This window comes from Oryx dammah, unplaced genomic scaffold (genome assembly GCF_014754425.2).
Source record: "Oryx dammah isolate SB20612 unplaced genomic scaffold, SCBI_Odam_1.1 HiC_scaffold_19, whole genome shotgun sequence".
Classification (NCBI taxonomy): domain Eukaryota; kingdom Metazoa; phylum Chordata; class Mammalia; order Artiodactyla; family Bovidae; genus Oryx; species Oryx dammah.
Window position 1 is genome coordinate 1,644,363 of NW_024070203.1, and position 17,131 is coordinate 1,661,493.

The 17,131-nt window shown below is 38.1% G+C and overlaps 1 protein-coding gene across 28 annotated transcripts in view; it reads right to left on the minus strand.

Annotated features, from left to right (window-relative positions):
* The window catches only part of RIMS1 (regulating synaptic membrane exocytosis 1), a 600,054-nt gene that overhangs the window by 58,460 nt on the left and 524,463 nt on the right, over positions 1-17,131 (minus strand). For 22 of the 28 annotated variants that reach the window (XM_040261377.1, XM_040261400.1, XM_040261397.1 and 19 more), the window contains one exon: positions 16,280-16,515. In XM_040261377.1, the coding sequence (XP_040117311.1) occupies positions 16,280-16,515 (236 nt within the window). The remainder of the gene's footprint in view (positions 1-16,279; positions 16,516-17,131) is intronic. The other 6 variants (XM_040261401.1, XM_040261395.1, XM_040261381.1 and 3 more) reach the window with 2 other exon arrangements.

A 17,131-nucleotide genomic window follows, 5' to 3' on the forward strand; every position in this document is an offset into this window, starting at 1 on the left:
AATTGCTGGTTTCAAGCACTACTGACATTAAGATGGGGAAAAATTAAAGCTTAAAACAAAGATGATGGTTTCTTCTTATCCTAGGGAGGAGAGCAGGACATAACTAAAAATGAACATCAATGCTCAGGATGATAAGTTGCTAAAACAAGCTGCTAAAGGACTTTTTTTTTTTTTTTACAGATTAATATGCATGTGCAGTTCAAAATATTTATGTTCCTTGTGGTTGCATTCAATTGTCACAATTGTACTCTGGGTAGAAAGAAGGGAAACTATATTAAGAATGTGTTAAAACTTATGGAAACCTTGAGGGATGAAGAGTATGTATTAATATCACATTTCACTTTAAAACTCATTTTCTTTGGGGAACTCCTTCAATTAATGCATTTCTGATCTTTCCTCATATGATTCAGGCTCTGATTTTAAAAACTCTCAGTCATTTTGCACTCGTTCAATGATAAACATGAAAGATTTTATAAAACTATAAAGTTTTATAAAAAGGTGTGTGTGTGTTTAGTCGCAAATAAAAAGGTAAGGCAGGTCTTCCCCTGTTGATGTGCTCCTTAGTCAAAGAGCTTGTAAACAAATGAAAGGCAAGGCGAATGCTTTTCCTTTCCTGTGGACCACGAAGAATACCCAGTGCGGAGTTTCAAAGGGCAGGGGCTTTTCTGAAATGCTTAGCTAAAGGGTATGTGATGAGCAACAACTCTAAAAATATAAAAGCAGAACAAAAGAGTAAGAGAACTGACATTACTCTGAATAGTGTTACGAAGCCATTTACAGAGTGAAAGGATGTGCACCCAATTGTCAGACCATTCTATCTGGGCCAGAGAATCTAGGACGTGCAGAATACGAATTAAAAAGCCCAGGGAGGGGTCTGGAAAAGCATAGGAGCTGGCAGACTCCCGTCATCACTGAGTTATTACCACTTGGATGCAGGCAGTCTCACCAAGGAACCTGGGATTCAGGCCACATACACCTTGAAATGAAAATCAATACAGTGCTTGCAAGTGCACTTAGACTAGATTTCAGCAACTCTGGAAATAAAGAATGCTCTATCACCATGGTCAAGGCATTTAATGCAACATTAACATATACTGAATTCAGCCTTTATTCTTCCTTGTTTCTGTAAAATTTAGATTAAATATCAAAATCATTCATAATCTCACAAAACATAATACTTTTTTGAGTGTTTACTTTGAAAGAAACAATAAGCAATAATCCATGAGAAGACAGAATTGAAAGTAAATTTCTACTTTGGGGGTAAAATGTTCCTTCTCTGATCTTGCTGTAAGTCTCCAATATACATGTTAATATTTTGATGAATATCAAATATTCATCAAAATTTGGTCAAGTTTTGATGGTCAATGATTTGATGAATATCTAAGAATCTCCATGAAATTTTATGTAACTCCCTTAAAATAATTTTAACTCTTTTTCTATCTTTCCTCCTTCCCTTCCTTTCTTTTCTTTTTATTTTAAAAACAACCAAGTAAGTGTTTAGGTGAATTTCCTGAGGTAGGTGTTGTAAATAAGACTGGCATTTTTAGCAGCAGGTTAGACCACCTAAAGTCAATTAACTCTCTTGGATGTATTTTCCTGTGGGCTTCAAATCAATAGGTTCTCTCAAGAGCTCTCCCTAATTCATTAGCAGCTTTGCATCTATTTCCAATTTCCAGAATGTAAGGAGACAGATCAAGGACTCTGTTTTACCCTTTCAATTTCAGAATGCTAAAAGTATTAAGTTAACATCTTCATCAATTTGGTTTTATTTCCCAATTGATATACCTTTACTTCATTAGATAACAGCAAATGTTTCAATGAAGGTATATGCTTAGTTATAAAAGCAAATTTACTAAGTTACTAAGTATAATTTATAACCTTTTCCATTTGAAACTTTCCTCAGTATAATAGATTATTAACTTTACTATTTGACAAATCATCAGAGGTTTTAGAGTTTCAAATTAAGAGCCGAAAGAATGTGCTATTTCTACTTTCAAAAACATCCCAAGTAATTGAGTTTGAATCTGGAATATTAACTGTTATTTCTCCTGCAGTCCAAGATGAAGTCTGTTAAGCCTCACTACAACTATGACTAATCATGTGTACACATTCTTTATTCATAAGAAAAGAATCCTTACAATGTAAATGGTTTTATAATAAGTATCACAATGTACTGACCCCAAATCAGAAGTTGTATTTTCCATGTAGGAATTCACTAGCTGACTTGCAAAGAAGTTATAGTAGGGCCATTATATATATTCTGTTTCTATTGCCAATAAAATATTTCCTCTAAAAAGTGGATAGTTTTGCATTTCTTACCAAGCATTTTCACAAAGATTTAGCCAAACCTTTATTAACTGGAGTGATATACACAGTAGCATCATAAGTCATCAATGACAACTTTTGTCTCTCAGTAATTTCCCAATAAAATGCTACTTTATTTGACTTTTATTGTAAAGGTAAGGAAGTTACCATCACAACAATTCATTTACTATCTCAAAACTTTCAAACAATAATTATCTATAATTATTTGTAGAAGCGTTAATACTAGAAAGCAGAAAGGTGGAATTGCCCAGTAAAACGTATCCAGATCAATGCCTAGGTGCTTCTGAAGTGATGTATAAGCCAAGAAGAGAAATAAGGGGAAAGGCAGGTAGAAGGAGAATAGAAAAGTTACTTCTACTTCTGAGTAGATTTCCTAAGAATAACAAAACCCAACATAGAAGAAAAATTACCTTTTGAAAATTATCCACTAAACACAGCATGTCTCAATATTAAAGGATCAGTGAGTCACCATCTGAGCTGCTCTCACTAGGTCGGCATCACGTGCATCCAAGATCCTTCTGCTCTGAAGACACTAGGTTGTGTGAGAGCAAAAGGTACCTGCTGCAGAGTAACTGTCCTTGGGCAAACACAACTGCTGCAGGATAACTGTCCTTGGGCAACTTCTAAGTTCATCTTGTGATGGGGCTTCCATAGACACTTACAGGGCAGGTAATTACTTAAACCACACCACTGGAGAACCAGAACAATCTTACCGGAGTTCAGAGACCGCTTTTAGCCCCGACTGGAGGTTGGGATTTGGGTAGGGCCTGGATGCAGAGAAGGATTTTGACAGGCTAAAAAAATGGTACAAATGAACTTACTTACAAAAGAGAAACAGTCACAGACAGAGAAAACACATGTAGTTATCCAGGAGATAAAGGGAAGGGGGGATAAATTGGGAGATTGGGGTTGACATATACACATTAATATATATATAAAATAGATAATCGATAACCTGCTGTATAACACAAGGAACTCTACTCAACATTGTTTAATGACCTATATAGAAAAAGGATCTAAAAAGAATGAGTATATGTTTAACTGATTTGTTTTTCTGTACAACAGGAACTAAAACAACATTGTACATCAATTATATACCAATGAAAATTAATTTTAAAAAAAGAACTTTCAACATCTTTAAGATACAAAGAAGGAAGCTTTAAGGTGTGTTTTGTGAACTGAAGGTAGGTAAGTCTGGCTGGGGCATTGTCAGACAGGAAATGACATGTGTAAGAGAAACATTTAGTCATGTCAAATAAAAATAAATAAATAATCTTCATAAACATTTTTCTATTATACACATCTCCTCGGTTTGTATCTGCAGAATACCTGTGACCTCTACTGTAAGTTAAATTTTCTCCCAATCAAATTCATGCCTGTTGACTTTCTGTGACCTTAGTAAGAACAGTCTGGGGAAACTGGGTAGGCAGAATTTAGACTGGAGTGTGAGGAGGACTCAGTGGCTTGTGAAGAAAGGGAATACAGAAAACTCTTTCCAAACTTTCATTCATTCCGAACAATCTGTGTGTGCCCAGGCCAGGCCATGAACTAAATGCTGGGCATGTAATCACCAGTGAAATAACAAAGTCCCTGAGTGCCCAACTGTGAAAATGAACTGCTTTTGAGGGAAAGTGCTTTTACTACTTTATGTCAGCAGCTAAGTTCAGTTCAGTTCAGTTGCTCAGTCGTGTCTGACTCTTTGCAACCCCATGAATCGCAGCATGCTGGGCCTCCCTGTCCATCACCAACTCCCGGAGTTCACTCAGACTCACGTCCATCGACTCCGTGATGCCATCCAGCCATCTCATCCTCGGTCGTCCCTTTCTCCTCCTGCCCCCAATCCCTCCCAGCATCAGAGTCTTTTCCAATGAGTCAACTCTTCCCACGAGGTGGCCAAAGTACTGGAGTTTCAGCTTTAGCATCATTCCTTCCAAAGAAATCCCAGGGTTGATCTCCTTCAGAATGGACTGGTTGGATCTCCTTGCAGTCCAAGGGACTCTCAAGAGTCTTCTCCAACACCACAGTTCAAAAGCATCAGTTCTTCAGCGCTCAGCCTTCTTCACAGTCCAACTCTCACATCCATACATGACCACAGGAAAAACCATAGCCTTGACTAGACGGACCTTAGTCAGCAAAGTAATGTCTCTGCTTTTGAATATACTATCTAGGTTGGTCATAACTTTTCTTCCAAGGAGTAAGCGTCTTTTAATTTCATGGCTGCAGTCACCATCTGCAGTGATTTTGGAGCTAATCAGGAATCAAAATTTTTTTTTTCTTTCTTTCAGGGATCGATTTTTAGGGCAAAGTTGAAGATCTAAAGATTGGTGTTCTTTCGGAGATATATTTTCATTTTGGAGACTCATTGATCTAATGACAGATGGTATTGATGGGCCCACCGTATAAATGTAACCTTTGCATGAGTAAGGGAGGAAAGAGCAAAGTTCATGGTGTAATAGTGTAAACTAACAACTGCCTTTGAAAAGCAGAGATCCTGTTTAGGGAACAACAGAAAAGATCCTGTTCCCTAACAGAACCACTGAGCTCTCAGGTTGGAACAATAGCCATAAAACTTTCTTTAATAAAAAATAATAATATTAAATTTTAATTGGAGGATAATTGCATTACAAAGTCTTGCTGGTTTTTGCTGTACAACAATGCGAATCAGTCATTAGTATGCATGTATTGCCTCCCTCACACCTCCTATTCCACTTAAGAGAAACAAGTATCATATATTTATATATGGAGTATATATATATGGAGTGTATAAAAATGATCCAGAAACTTTCTTTTTAAAGGACCAGAGAGTTAATATTTCAGGCTGTATGGGCCACATGGTCTCTGCTTTTTTAGCATGAAAGCAGCTGGGGAACACCTGTATAAACCTAGTGTTTTGAAAACCTGTACAAAACTATATTTATGGATGCCAACCCTGAATTTCACATCTTTTCATGAGTCACAAAATATTATGATTTTTTTCCAACCATTTGAAAAAAAAAACAGAAAAATTATGCTTAGCTCATGGGCCATTAAAAAACACAGGCTGTGGGCCAGAGCCTGTTGACCCCAGACCTTGTATAGAAAAGGCTGGGTAAAGGTCCGGGGAGGAGCCCCTGGACCAGGCCTTGCAGGTCAGGGAGCCCACAGATGCCCCGTGTGTGCGCAGGGTGGCACGTGCAACCACGTCTAGGCAGGTACCTGAGGTCAGTGCTATGACCCCACCAGCTCCTCAGAGGGTGTCGGACAGGAGGGACTTTGGAAGCACTGATGCAGAAAGAGTCCAGTCTCCTCCCACCCCATGAGCGATGCCACCAACACTGTTCTTTGCCTGCTATTCTTATCTTTGTTTTCTCAGAGTTATTAAAGTTGCTAACCGTTATTATTATTGATTCCTTTTCATATGCCAGGTCATTTGCTAAACTCAACATAGATGCTCATTTAATCTTCTCAACAGTATTCTCAGGTCAGTGTGGTTTACCATTCCATTTCAGAGTTGGGGAAACTGAGGCTCAGAAAGGCCTTCCCCTTTCTGTTTTCTTCTGTTTTCTAGATCTACTTCCCTTTTGGAAGAGGATCTAGAAAACAGATCTGCATTTTCTTCCTAAGCACATTCACTGACCCCAGTTGCCATGTATATGCTGAGGATCCTCAATCTCCTCAAAAACCCTTCCAATCACTGCCCCCACTGCAAACTGGACCAAAGTGACAAATAATGCTTTTTTCCAATAACCACTCTCTCCTTAAAAGGCAACATCACACATGCTCATGTCTGACATCCCATCCCCTGAACCCCTGACTCCCAGAAACAAAGCACTGTGACTCCTTCTACGCTGATCCACCTTTCCCCAAATCAACCCTAGACAAACCTTCTGCAGTGGTCATCCTAAACACAGGTTATTCTAAAAGCCAAAAAAAGGCCATATTTTAGAACAAAATGAAATATTATGAAACTATGATTGTTTCTAAAAAAGCAAAAAAGAAAGGTATTTCTCTGTGTCTCCATGCAGTTGAATGAGATTACAGTGAAGTGGTTATGAACGTAAGTTCTACTTGAATGTCTAAGGGTGGTTTGGACAAGTCATGAAACTTATAAAGTGTCAGTAATAATAGTGTCTCGTGGCTGTGTCTTGAGAACCACAGACATTAATATATGCAAAATAATTAAAATGCCAGCTGGCTGATGGTGATTAATAAATAATAGCTTTAATTGCTGATGGCTTTATCAATATTAATAGTAAAATGCATAAAAGATTAGCTAATCATACACTCCTAATATTTTTGCAGTGAATTTGCAATAAGTGGTGATACTACAGGAGTTTGATGAATCTTTGTTTTACTCTTTTTGGGTTTAAAACTGAAAAAAAATCATAAGCAAAGAAATTAATCAAAAAATCTTTATTGAAAGCCAGTCTACATTAGATGAGGATGCACTGAAATTGGTCATCTGGAAAAATAATTGGACATATTTCTTGTTACATTTGAGCTATCTGAAATACTTTAGAACATCCATTCTGAAACTGATTTCATGTATAAAAATTACCTTAGTACCGGTCAACAAGAATTTATAATTATAAAGGAATTTATAATTGAAGGTATACTTAGTATTATGCTTTTAAGTTACTTAATAAATGTATTTCTTTCTTCCTCCAAGTCCTAAAATTCAAATTAATTATAAAAATGAATTCCACTCTTTTCTGCCAAGCCAAACTAAATGTGTATCTACCTATTAGCCACACCAAAATTTATAGTTCAGAGCAAGGAAGAGAACAAAAATAGAGCAGCTGGCGTATGTTTAAAACTACGAATCCTTATTAGGGCATCTCTTGATGCAGATGAGTTACTCTTGCAGCATTAAATCTCTATTAACAGTAGTGAATTCCTAAGCCAGACAGCAGCGGTAAATAAAAGAACCCATGCTTACATTCATCTGATGGTTTTGCAGACCGAAAATCATTTCTGGCACCACGACCGTGCGTTCAGGAAACAAAGAACATGAAACATGGCGTTTCTCAGAATGTTTCCCGAGCACTATTAGATGATTCAATGAGGCACAAACAAGGAACTTCAATTCAGCAAGATTTTCATCTACAGTAGCTCTCAGTTTCTGAAACTTTGGAGGAGGGATGCCCATTCTTTGTACAATTGTTTTGCTTCCAGTATTAACATCAGCATAGTCAAGAAAACTTTTCTTAGACTGTCCAATAAAATCACTGTGGCCCCCTCTCCTCCAGCTCTACAATTGCTTGTGCAAAGGAACAGGCAGAGAGTACGTACAAAGAAGCACTAGATTTAAACCATGCAGAATATTCTGGTAAATTGGATAGCCTGGAAAGATTAAAATCAAGTCCTAAGAGAAATGTAAGACAATCATTTTCTCTGAGTAAATAAAGTATGAAGTCTAAGCTGGTGTGTGGTTTATTTTATGACTCGCCTTAACTGTGTGGTTTTGAAGAATAAAACTGAAAAAAGATAAGCAGAAGAGCATTTAATAACTTGGACATTTTCTTGGAAGGCTTATTGACTACAAACAACATAAATCTTAAAATAATACCTTGAGCTCATGGGTAAATTAGCTTTTTCAGGAACTATTTCTAAAGGGATTAGTGGATTACAGTTCAAGTTTTGTGTATATTGTTCTTTTCTTGACAATGGATCAAGGGTGCTATGGTTAGTTTCTAGCTATGTCTTGAGAAGTTAGAGATATGCCTTGGATATTCATTAACTCTTATTAAGCTATTCTGAAATGAACTATCCATAAGTCTAGCTAAAAGTTCTTAGAATACTTAAGTTTTTACCTGTATGATTTTGTAGAATAATGAACTCTATCTATACAGTTTTTAATACTCTATGGACCTTCTGAAATGTTTCTTTTCATCCCCATGATGGTAATGAAATAATTTCCTTGAGCTAAATGGCCAAAGCAAAAAAAAAAAAAAAGTCTTTTTGATCTATATTCTTTTTTTTTTTCCTAATGTGTACCATTTTCAAAGTCTCTATTGAATTTGTTACACTATTACTTCACAGGCTTCCCAGGCAACTCAGTGGTAAATAATCTGCCTGCCAATGCAGAGGGTTCGATCCCTGGGTCGGGAGGATTCCCCTGGAGGAGAAAATGGCAACCCACTACGGTAATTTTGCTAGGAAATCCCATGGACAGAGGAGCCTGATGGGCGACAGTCCACGGCCATGGGGTCACAAAGAGTTAGACACAACTGAGAGACTGTATCCACGCACAATACTACTTCTGTTTTTATGTTCTGGACTTTTGGTGGGATCTCAGCTCCCCAACCAGGGATTGAACTTGCACTCCCTGCATTGGAAGGCAAAGTCTTAGCCACTGGACCACCAGGGAAGTCCCCTGACCCATATTCTGAGTGAGAAAAAGGTCTCCTCTCTGCCTTGGGAAGGGGAATATCCACAGATAAGAGAGAAGGCAGGACTTCCCTTTTCTCCAGTGAGACTAATATTCACAATGGAGACAGTTACCTAAGGAGCAGATGGCATCCCAAGACAGTGAACTTCCAAAATGGGTCTGGATCCAACCACTCCTTGTGCCAGAATCCACAAGAACTCAAAGACTCAACAATGACTGCAGAAATCATAGGAGGACAGCAGAGATGCAGAAACTTCAGGGATGACTTGAGAGATAGAAGAACAGCCACGATGAATCAGAAGCCTTCAGGGATGACATGGACCCTGGGAGATGTTTCTAAACCTACTTTTGGAGACTTTCGTCATCCAAACTCAGGAATGTGGGTACAGGTTGGCCATACCCTGATCCACACAAATGACCATTTCACCACTACGCTCTTCACCCTGAACCCTCCCTCCACCCGCATCTCCCTGGACACAGGCTCCTTCACTGCTCAGGAACCCCAGTGCAATACTCCTCTGGATTTCAACCATTTCCTCTTTTCTATCAAACAGGGACAGAACCATCTTCCCTTTCTCAAAGAATAATTTGTGTCCTCAAATTAACTACTTTGCTCTTTGGGATTTTGCTCCAATACTTTAAATTTTTTGTATTATATCTCACATTTTCCCATGTCTTCACCCAGAGGTGCCTCTTCCACATATCATCCTGGAAAAATGCCCAGATCCCCTTTGTTCTGAGACACACACACTTTACCTGCTCCTAACATCCTTTTGATGACAGAGTCTGGTACATGAAAAATAGTCAATAAATGCTGGTAAATGAATGAAAGACAGACTGTTCACATTGAGCTCTTCCCTTCATGATGCCTTCTGAAGATAAGTTCGTAATAATTCCCTCTCTCTCATCTTTCCAGCCCCATCATCTGATAGGTTTCAGGGTTTTGGTGGAATCCCCGCTATATCTCACGGTAGACTCTCCAGCCTGATCTCCAGCAGGCCCATCCCAAATCTAGGAGACGGTGGTTCCACCTGAAATGCGGACTGAATGGAGAGAGGAACGGTCTCCCCACTGGCGAGCCGCCCACACTGAGGACGCCTGTCCTCCCCCACTGGGCAGGGCAGAGTGACCCTGCAGGTGCAAACTCCAGCAGTCTGTTCTCACTCCCTGGCTTCCCTGTCTTTCTGGGGATTCAGCAGCCGCTCTGGGAAACCCTGCTTTCCCTTGGGTCTATTTCTCCTTCTCCTTGCTCACTCACTCTTTGCCTGAATCCTGACCCACATTCCCCCATTCTCTCACCAGTTACCCCTAAATGTGGGTCTCTCATTTTGTCCTCTCTCCATTTGGGTCCCTACTTTATTGCAATAAGCTCATCCCTGTCCCTCTTTATGGCTCTTTTTCTACCTACGCCACATTATTCCATTTCATTCACTAGCCTCACCCTGACCTTTCTGCTTCTCACTATTTTGCACATCTTGCTTCCACTTAAGCTTCTGGGGACACAGTTTTGTTTCTTCTATTCTCAATTAAAAGCTCTCTATAAAAATAGTGAGCAGAGTCCTTTAGATGGTTTCAAGACCTGGCTCCAATCTTCTTTCCAAAACGTATTTCCCATTACGGCTCTTTCATACATCTTTGCTTCAGCCAAATTGGGTTCACAGGCTAGGTAATTTATTGACATACATCGTGTATTTTCCTTCCAGTATTTTCTCTTTCCCTTTCGACAAAATTACTGGCCTCTTAATAATTGCCACATATTATCTTACGCTTCCTTGCTTCAGGATTTCTGAAGAAAAACAGCAGCAGGAAGGCAGGCCTAAAACTTCAGTCTTTTGGAAATGTCTGAGCCTAGAATAGATGATGCTAAATGTGTCAGGTCAGGAAAGCAGAAGGAGCAAGCAGAGCTGGGCTTCTGGACTCAGTGCAGTCTGTGGGGACCTGGGCCCTGTCCCACTCACCCTGGTGTACACAGGACAAGAGGAAGAAGCACAGTGTGGCTGGAAGGTATTTTTATATATAGACTCAGATTTCTCTCAGAGGGAGTGTGACTCATTTTCAGGTCACTGAATTTTTTTATTTTTGCTTGTTTGTTTATCTGTGTCCAGGTGAAAATTTTTTATTAATCATTATTTCCTTATTGCTTTACTCATGGCAGTGGCCCCCGAATGTTTGGGTTTGCAGCAAGTTGACAGTGAAGTCAGGATCTACAGGAATTCAGAGAAAAAAGAGACTAGAAAATCTTGAAATAACACCACGAGATGACTCAAGAGGATTTTGAGCAGGTCTTTAAAGAAAGGATTTGCACAGGGGAAACAGAAATGTAGATGGTGGAAAATGTTGGAACGGTACAAAATATCTGTTCTTAAAGGAACACAGAAGTGACTTTTTTAGTATGGTCTTAGTACGTGATAATTAACTCAATTATTTGACAGTATAACAAAGTCCTGCAACATTTTCCATCATTTAATCAATGTACACTCACCAAAATCCTGCCAGTATGTAGGAAAAGATGATATTAATCTAGTTAATGAAGTATCATCAGTTGTTAATGATATAACAAATAATAATTACATTAAATGTCTAGACTATAATTAGCTGCCAATTCTGCATGTGTTCTTATCCTAAGAAATTTAGTCCTTTGACCAATTTGTCTTCCCACTTCCCTTGGTAATACACATAAATGGCACTGGGTTTTATTACATTTGGCATTTGGCTTTATATTTTCTTACTGAGTTCTTTGAATCTTGTTTATTTCAAATGGGAATTATTTCTGTCCACTGGGAATGATGCTTCTAAATTTTGAAATACCCATTGTTCCTGGCACAGTCCTGGAGAGACAGATATTCAATAATATGGTAAAGTAAATTAAGTAGTTTCTAGCCTATAAAGCTGATAATACTTTTACATTTATAGGTGTCTTCTTCAAAAAAGCTAAAAGTTCTAATCACATGTTTTTGTCACCAATCATGGATTGAAGTTATACACACACACCTGTACCTGTATAACTTAGGGGTACATGGAAAAATCTCTAGAAATGCAAATATCCTGGATTCAATCATTTAGATATATGAATACTTATCATTAGTATGATAACTATGACCACAATTATCTTCACTTCTAGGTAAATACAGGGTGTACATAAGGATGATCTTTCTCAAAAGAGCCTTCATTCTTAGTGAGGCAAACCTCAGGCTATATAGGCCAGGCTATACCTACATTAGGCCCAAAACCTCCTCAAATCCTAAGGCCTGGCCCTACATTGAGTGAACCAGAGCTGCACTCAGTTCCAAAACACTCCTGGATCAGTAGCTTTTTCTTAAAGTTTCCTTTTCTTCCCACTCCCCACGCCCTTTTCAATCTAATTCAGCTGCTGCACCCTGAACAAGCTTTGAGTTATGTGCCTGATGGTTTGAAGCCATTCATTAGCAGTAGCATTTCTGGAAACATTTCTGTTTATATCACTCTTCTAGTTAAAAAATACGTTTGAAAAATTCCTACTTTCATTATGAATATTGTGCTAAAGGTGATTTTAAAATATTAGCATTGTTTATACTTGAAATATTCAACATAAATGATTATATATAATTGAAGAGCACAGTAAATATATTGAGGTGCAGAGCAAGTTACACATAAGCGCAAAGTAAATGTAACATACTTACATATCACATATATAATTTACTACACACATGTATGTATATATATAATTTACTATGCTTTTCACTTTTGGAAATAAATTTTACTTGATTTTGAACAAAGAATCAAATAAACTCCTTGAGCAAACCTCTGGCTATAAAAAGAAAAACAAATAAAACAACATACTTGAAATCTCCCATTCTACAAAGAGCTGGTCAAACATTATTTCTGAATGCTTCATGTTTCCCTGATTATCCATCATCTGTGTGGCAGAGGTGCTTGGGGAAGATCTCAGAGACTCATTGACATAGAAGCCCTTAAAGTCTTTTTTTTTTTTTTTTTTTACAAACATAAGAAGACATTTACATTAAACATAATACATTCTATTCCACAGCATACCCAGTTTGCTTTAATACATAACCAACACTGCTTTCTTCTTCCAAATTTTTGATTAATTGACACCATTAGACAATCTGTCTTAGCTAAATGGATAAAGATGTGGTACATATATGCAATGGAATATTACTCAGCCATCAGAAAGGATGAAATAAATCTATTTGCAGCAACCTGGCTGGACCTCAAGATTATCCTACTAACTGAAGTAAGGCAGAGAAAGAAAAATAACATATGATATCATTTATATGTGGACTCTAAAATACAACATGAATGAGTTTATTCACAAAACAGAAATGGACTCACAGACATAAAGGAGAGACTTGTGGTTGCCAAGAGGGAGGCAACTTGGGGAGGAATGGATTGTGAGTTCAGGATTAGTAGACGCAAATGATTATATATAGGATGGATAAACACTAAGATCCTATTGTACAGCACAGGGAACTAAATTCAGTATCCTATGATAAACCATCATGGAAAAGAATATGAAAAATAATATACATATATGTACATATACATATATTACAATATTGGGCTTCCCAGGTGGCTCATTGGTAAAGAATCTGCCTCAGAGAGGAAATGGCAACCCACTCCAGTATTCTTGTCTAGACAACCCCATGGAGAGAGGAGCCTGGTGGGCCACAGTCCATAAGGTTGAAAAGAGACTGACATGATTGACTGAACACACACTCACGCATCATAGTATATCTATAGGTCAACCACTTTGCTGTAAAACAGAAATTAATACAACATTGTAAATCCACTCTATTTTAATGAAATATATTTTTAAAATTTGTCTTAAATAGACATATATTTAGGAGTGTCCCCTGAAACCCTCACCTGTCTGCAATTATTGGGTTCAATTCACACTAAAGACATCTAAATCAATTATAATAATGTTTCTTAAAATTGGACAAGTATCACATAGCTTTCTCTGGAATGATGGACCTGGGGAAAAGCAAATTAAAGGAAAATTTTAAAAAGTAGAAAACTATTCTAAGGGGTTGTAACTATACATTCTGTGGCATTATTGAAAGGAAGTCCTAGAAATTCAGATTTGTGGAGATGTTCCACTTATTTAAAGTAGGCCATCCAAGGGGCTTTCTTATAAGTTAAAATTAAGGAATAATTCTTTGGAGAACAAATATGGAAAAATAAATTTGATGATCGTATACAGTCTTGATAGCTCATTTGGTAAAGAATCTGCCTGCAATGCAGGAGACCCCAGTTTGATTCCTGGGTTGGGAAGATCCTCTGGAGAAGGGACAGGCTACCCACTCCAGTATTCTTGGGCTTCCCTTGTGGCTCTCAGCTGGTAAAAAAAATCTGCCTGCAATGCAGGAGACCTGGGTTTGATCCCTGGGCTGTGAAGATCCCCTGGAGAAGGGAAAAGGTACCCACTCCAGTATTCTGGCCTGGAGAATCCCTTGGACTGTATCGTCTATGGGGTTGGAAAGAGCTGGACACGACTGGGCGACTTTCACTTTCACACAGTAGCTGAAGCAACAAAGAATAAGATTCCTTAGAATGAGGATTCTGAATTTTGGTGACTCTTCACAGGAGAGAATATAACCACTGAAAAAGGGGCAGAGAAATCACTTGAAAAAGAAGCAAGAGGGAGACAAACCAGGCCATCTACTGAAACAAAGAGGAGAGTTAACTGAGGATTGTCACTGTTGGTCAATTACTTTGGGAAGATCAAGAAGAATGAGAAAACCTGTCATCAAATGTAAGATACAATTATGACGCAGTAGAAGAAACATCAGTTCCTACACGTGGAAAGTTCAGAGGTGGACTTTCAGTCAAACCCACCCACTACACAGGCAAACTGAGCCCGAGGGCAAGTCACATTTCGTTCCTTCAGTCACTTCGGAATAGAACTATTTTGTTGTCTTGGCCTTGTCATCCTTTTTGCCCCTATACCTTGAAACCTGATCTCTGAAACCAGGGTATTCAGCGGAAGTTACTAACAATGCAACTTTTGGGAGGGAGATATTCAAAATTCAGCAAAGATTATAATTGGGATAAAATTTAAACTAAAGGGGTTGAGGGTTTCAGTGGCATTCATTTGAATCTATTACCTGCAAAGCAGTGCCTCAGGTATAATTCTTATGTTTAATTATCATTGTGTTTTAGTCTAAGAAAAGGTAACTCCACTCACACTAACTATGGGGGAAACTGAGAAGAGACCGACTGTGGAAGCTGTGGAATAAGATAAGCCATCCCCGAACCTGCAGCAAACACTGGTTCCCTAGAAGGACATTAAAGAGAATTTCCATTTCATCCAAGTGATAAAGTGATTTGAAATCTGGTGGTCAAAGTCCATCCACACCCCACACTGGAAAGGATCATTTATTACATCAATCCTACAAACGACTAAGCACCAGTGTCAAAAATAAAAGAAGCAAAAGAAATGAAAAAACACCTCCTACTCCTAAGGAAGTAGAACCCCAAGGAAGACACATGATTCTTTGTCAAAATGAACAGCCCAACCCCCTGGGACAGCAGAGAGGCAGCTCCTAGACCCTGGCTAATGTAGGTCCTTTCTAATCCTATGATTTTCAGAAAGACAAACCTCTGTTCTGATAAACAGCTATGTGTACTAATTCAATTTCTGAATGGCTCAAAATTTCCAATTTCTAATCTATTCGTCATTTTGTCCAGTAAACTGCATAATATAAAACACGTAGTTTCCAGGATGCCAAGTTAACTATAAAAAAGCATTTCATGAAAGTGTTTTAGCATAAGTAAATTTTGCAATAAGACTTTCACTCTTAAGGAACAAAAAATGAAACTAAGATTATGGCAGGAGAAACAAGTGCTGACAATTGATATCAGTTGCATATTTCACTTACCTTGGGTTTTCTGCAGTACTCAGCCTAGTAACAAAGTATCTAATATGTAAGATCAAATGTTATATTATTTCAGGCAGTTTTTTAATATTTTAGAATTCTACATACCTTGTGGACATAAAGCTTTTAAGATTTATAAGAAGTAGAAAATGTTTGAAACTCAAATTTGTATTAAAACATTATTCTTTGCATGAATACACTGACCCATTTTTTTCTAAAGTAAAAATAACTGCTAGATTTTTTACTTGCATTGAAAATACAGCAATCACAGTCCAATTATTACATTCACACACTTTTTCAAGTTGCACAACTGACCTTCTTTTCTATAACAATATGGAGTTAGTCTAAATTAGAAATAATTGCATTAAGGAACATTTTGAAAAGGAGAATCCTGTTGCTTTTCTTGCATTTCAAACAATTTGGTTCTTTAATATTTCTTTGCATTTCCTTGCATATTTGTAAACACGGCTTATTTTTTTTTTTCACTTAAATCAAAACATCTGACCACTTTAGGGTTGACAAATGATACCCGGTTAGACAGTTGTACAGAAAAGAATAAATTCACACATGGAACAGGTTTCCAGGAACAGAAATAAACATTCTTCGCAAAGAAGAATTGATACACTGTAAAGCCCATCACAAGACACAGCGTGAAGATCAGCTCTTTCTAGCAAGAACTTGAGATATTTGCGTTCATATCACTCACCTGTTTGGCTCAGCTGGGATGTGCTTCTGCTCCTTCGAGACACTATGGCAACCACTTTGGCACTCAGGCTGGACCTCCTCTTCTTCCCACCTGCTCCAACGGTGCCCACAGCTGTGTCCGACTGGCTGCCATCATTATGCTCCAATGTGTACATCTCTCCGCTCATGCTTGTGCTCTTGGTGATGGCTCTTCCGGAAGTCCCCATCCGTCTGCCTTGCATTTTAGGGGTAAATGAACTATATTTACAAAGTAAAAACATATATGCATCCATAAATTACAGGTCAGCATAACTGAAACTCTAAATCTCATTCATTTTGAAATAATCCAGGCAAAATTCTAGAGTGAAAAGCCAGTTGAGTAGTCGTCCTACAGCTACGAATACTCTAAAGATCACATCACCACTGTCAAATGTTTACTGGATGCAGCTTGAAGCAACAAGCATTTCAAAACACAGTCATCTATCAACTCCTGGAAGAGAGGAACAGGAAATGCAACAGATGCGAGCGACAGGGAAGTAAATGTAACTGATCAATTTTGCCAATAGTTCCTCTGTTACTTTCAGGGAAAAGCTAAAATATTTCACTCAATGAGATAAGTTCATATACATTTCTGAGGGAAAAATGTTGTTAAAAATAGATACTCTGAATTTGCCATACGACAAGGTTTTTAAAAAAATGAAAACAGCGTTTGTGCTGGTTTCTCTTTGGGATTCCAACTCATAGGCACATCTTTTATTCTCTGAGGCTTAGTGAACCCAGGAAAGACTGTTAATCTGGCAAACCCCCCAGCCTCTCCCCTTCTCCTTGCTTAGCCCCTCCTGGTCTATCTCCTCCACACAAGTTTTCTCTCATT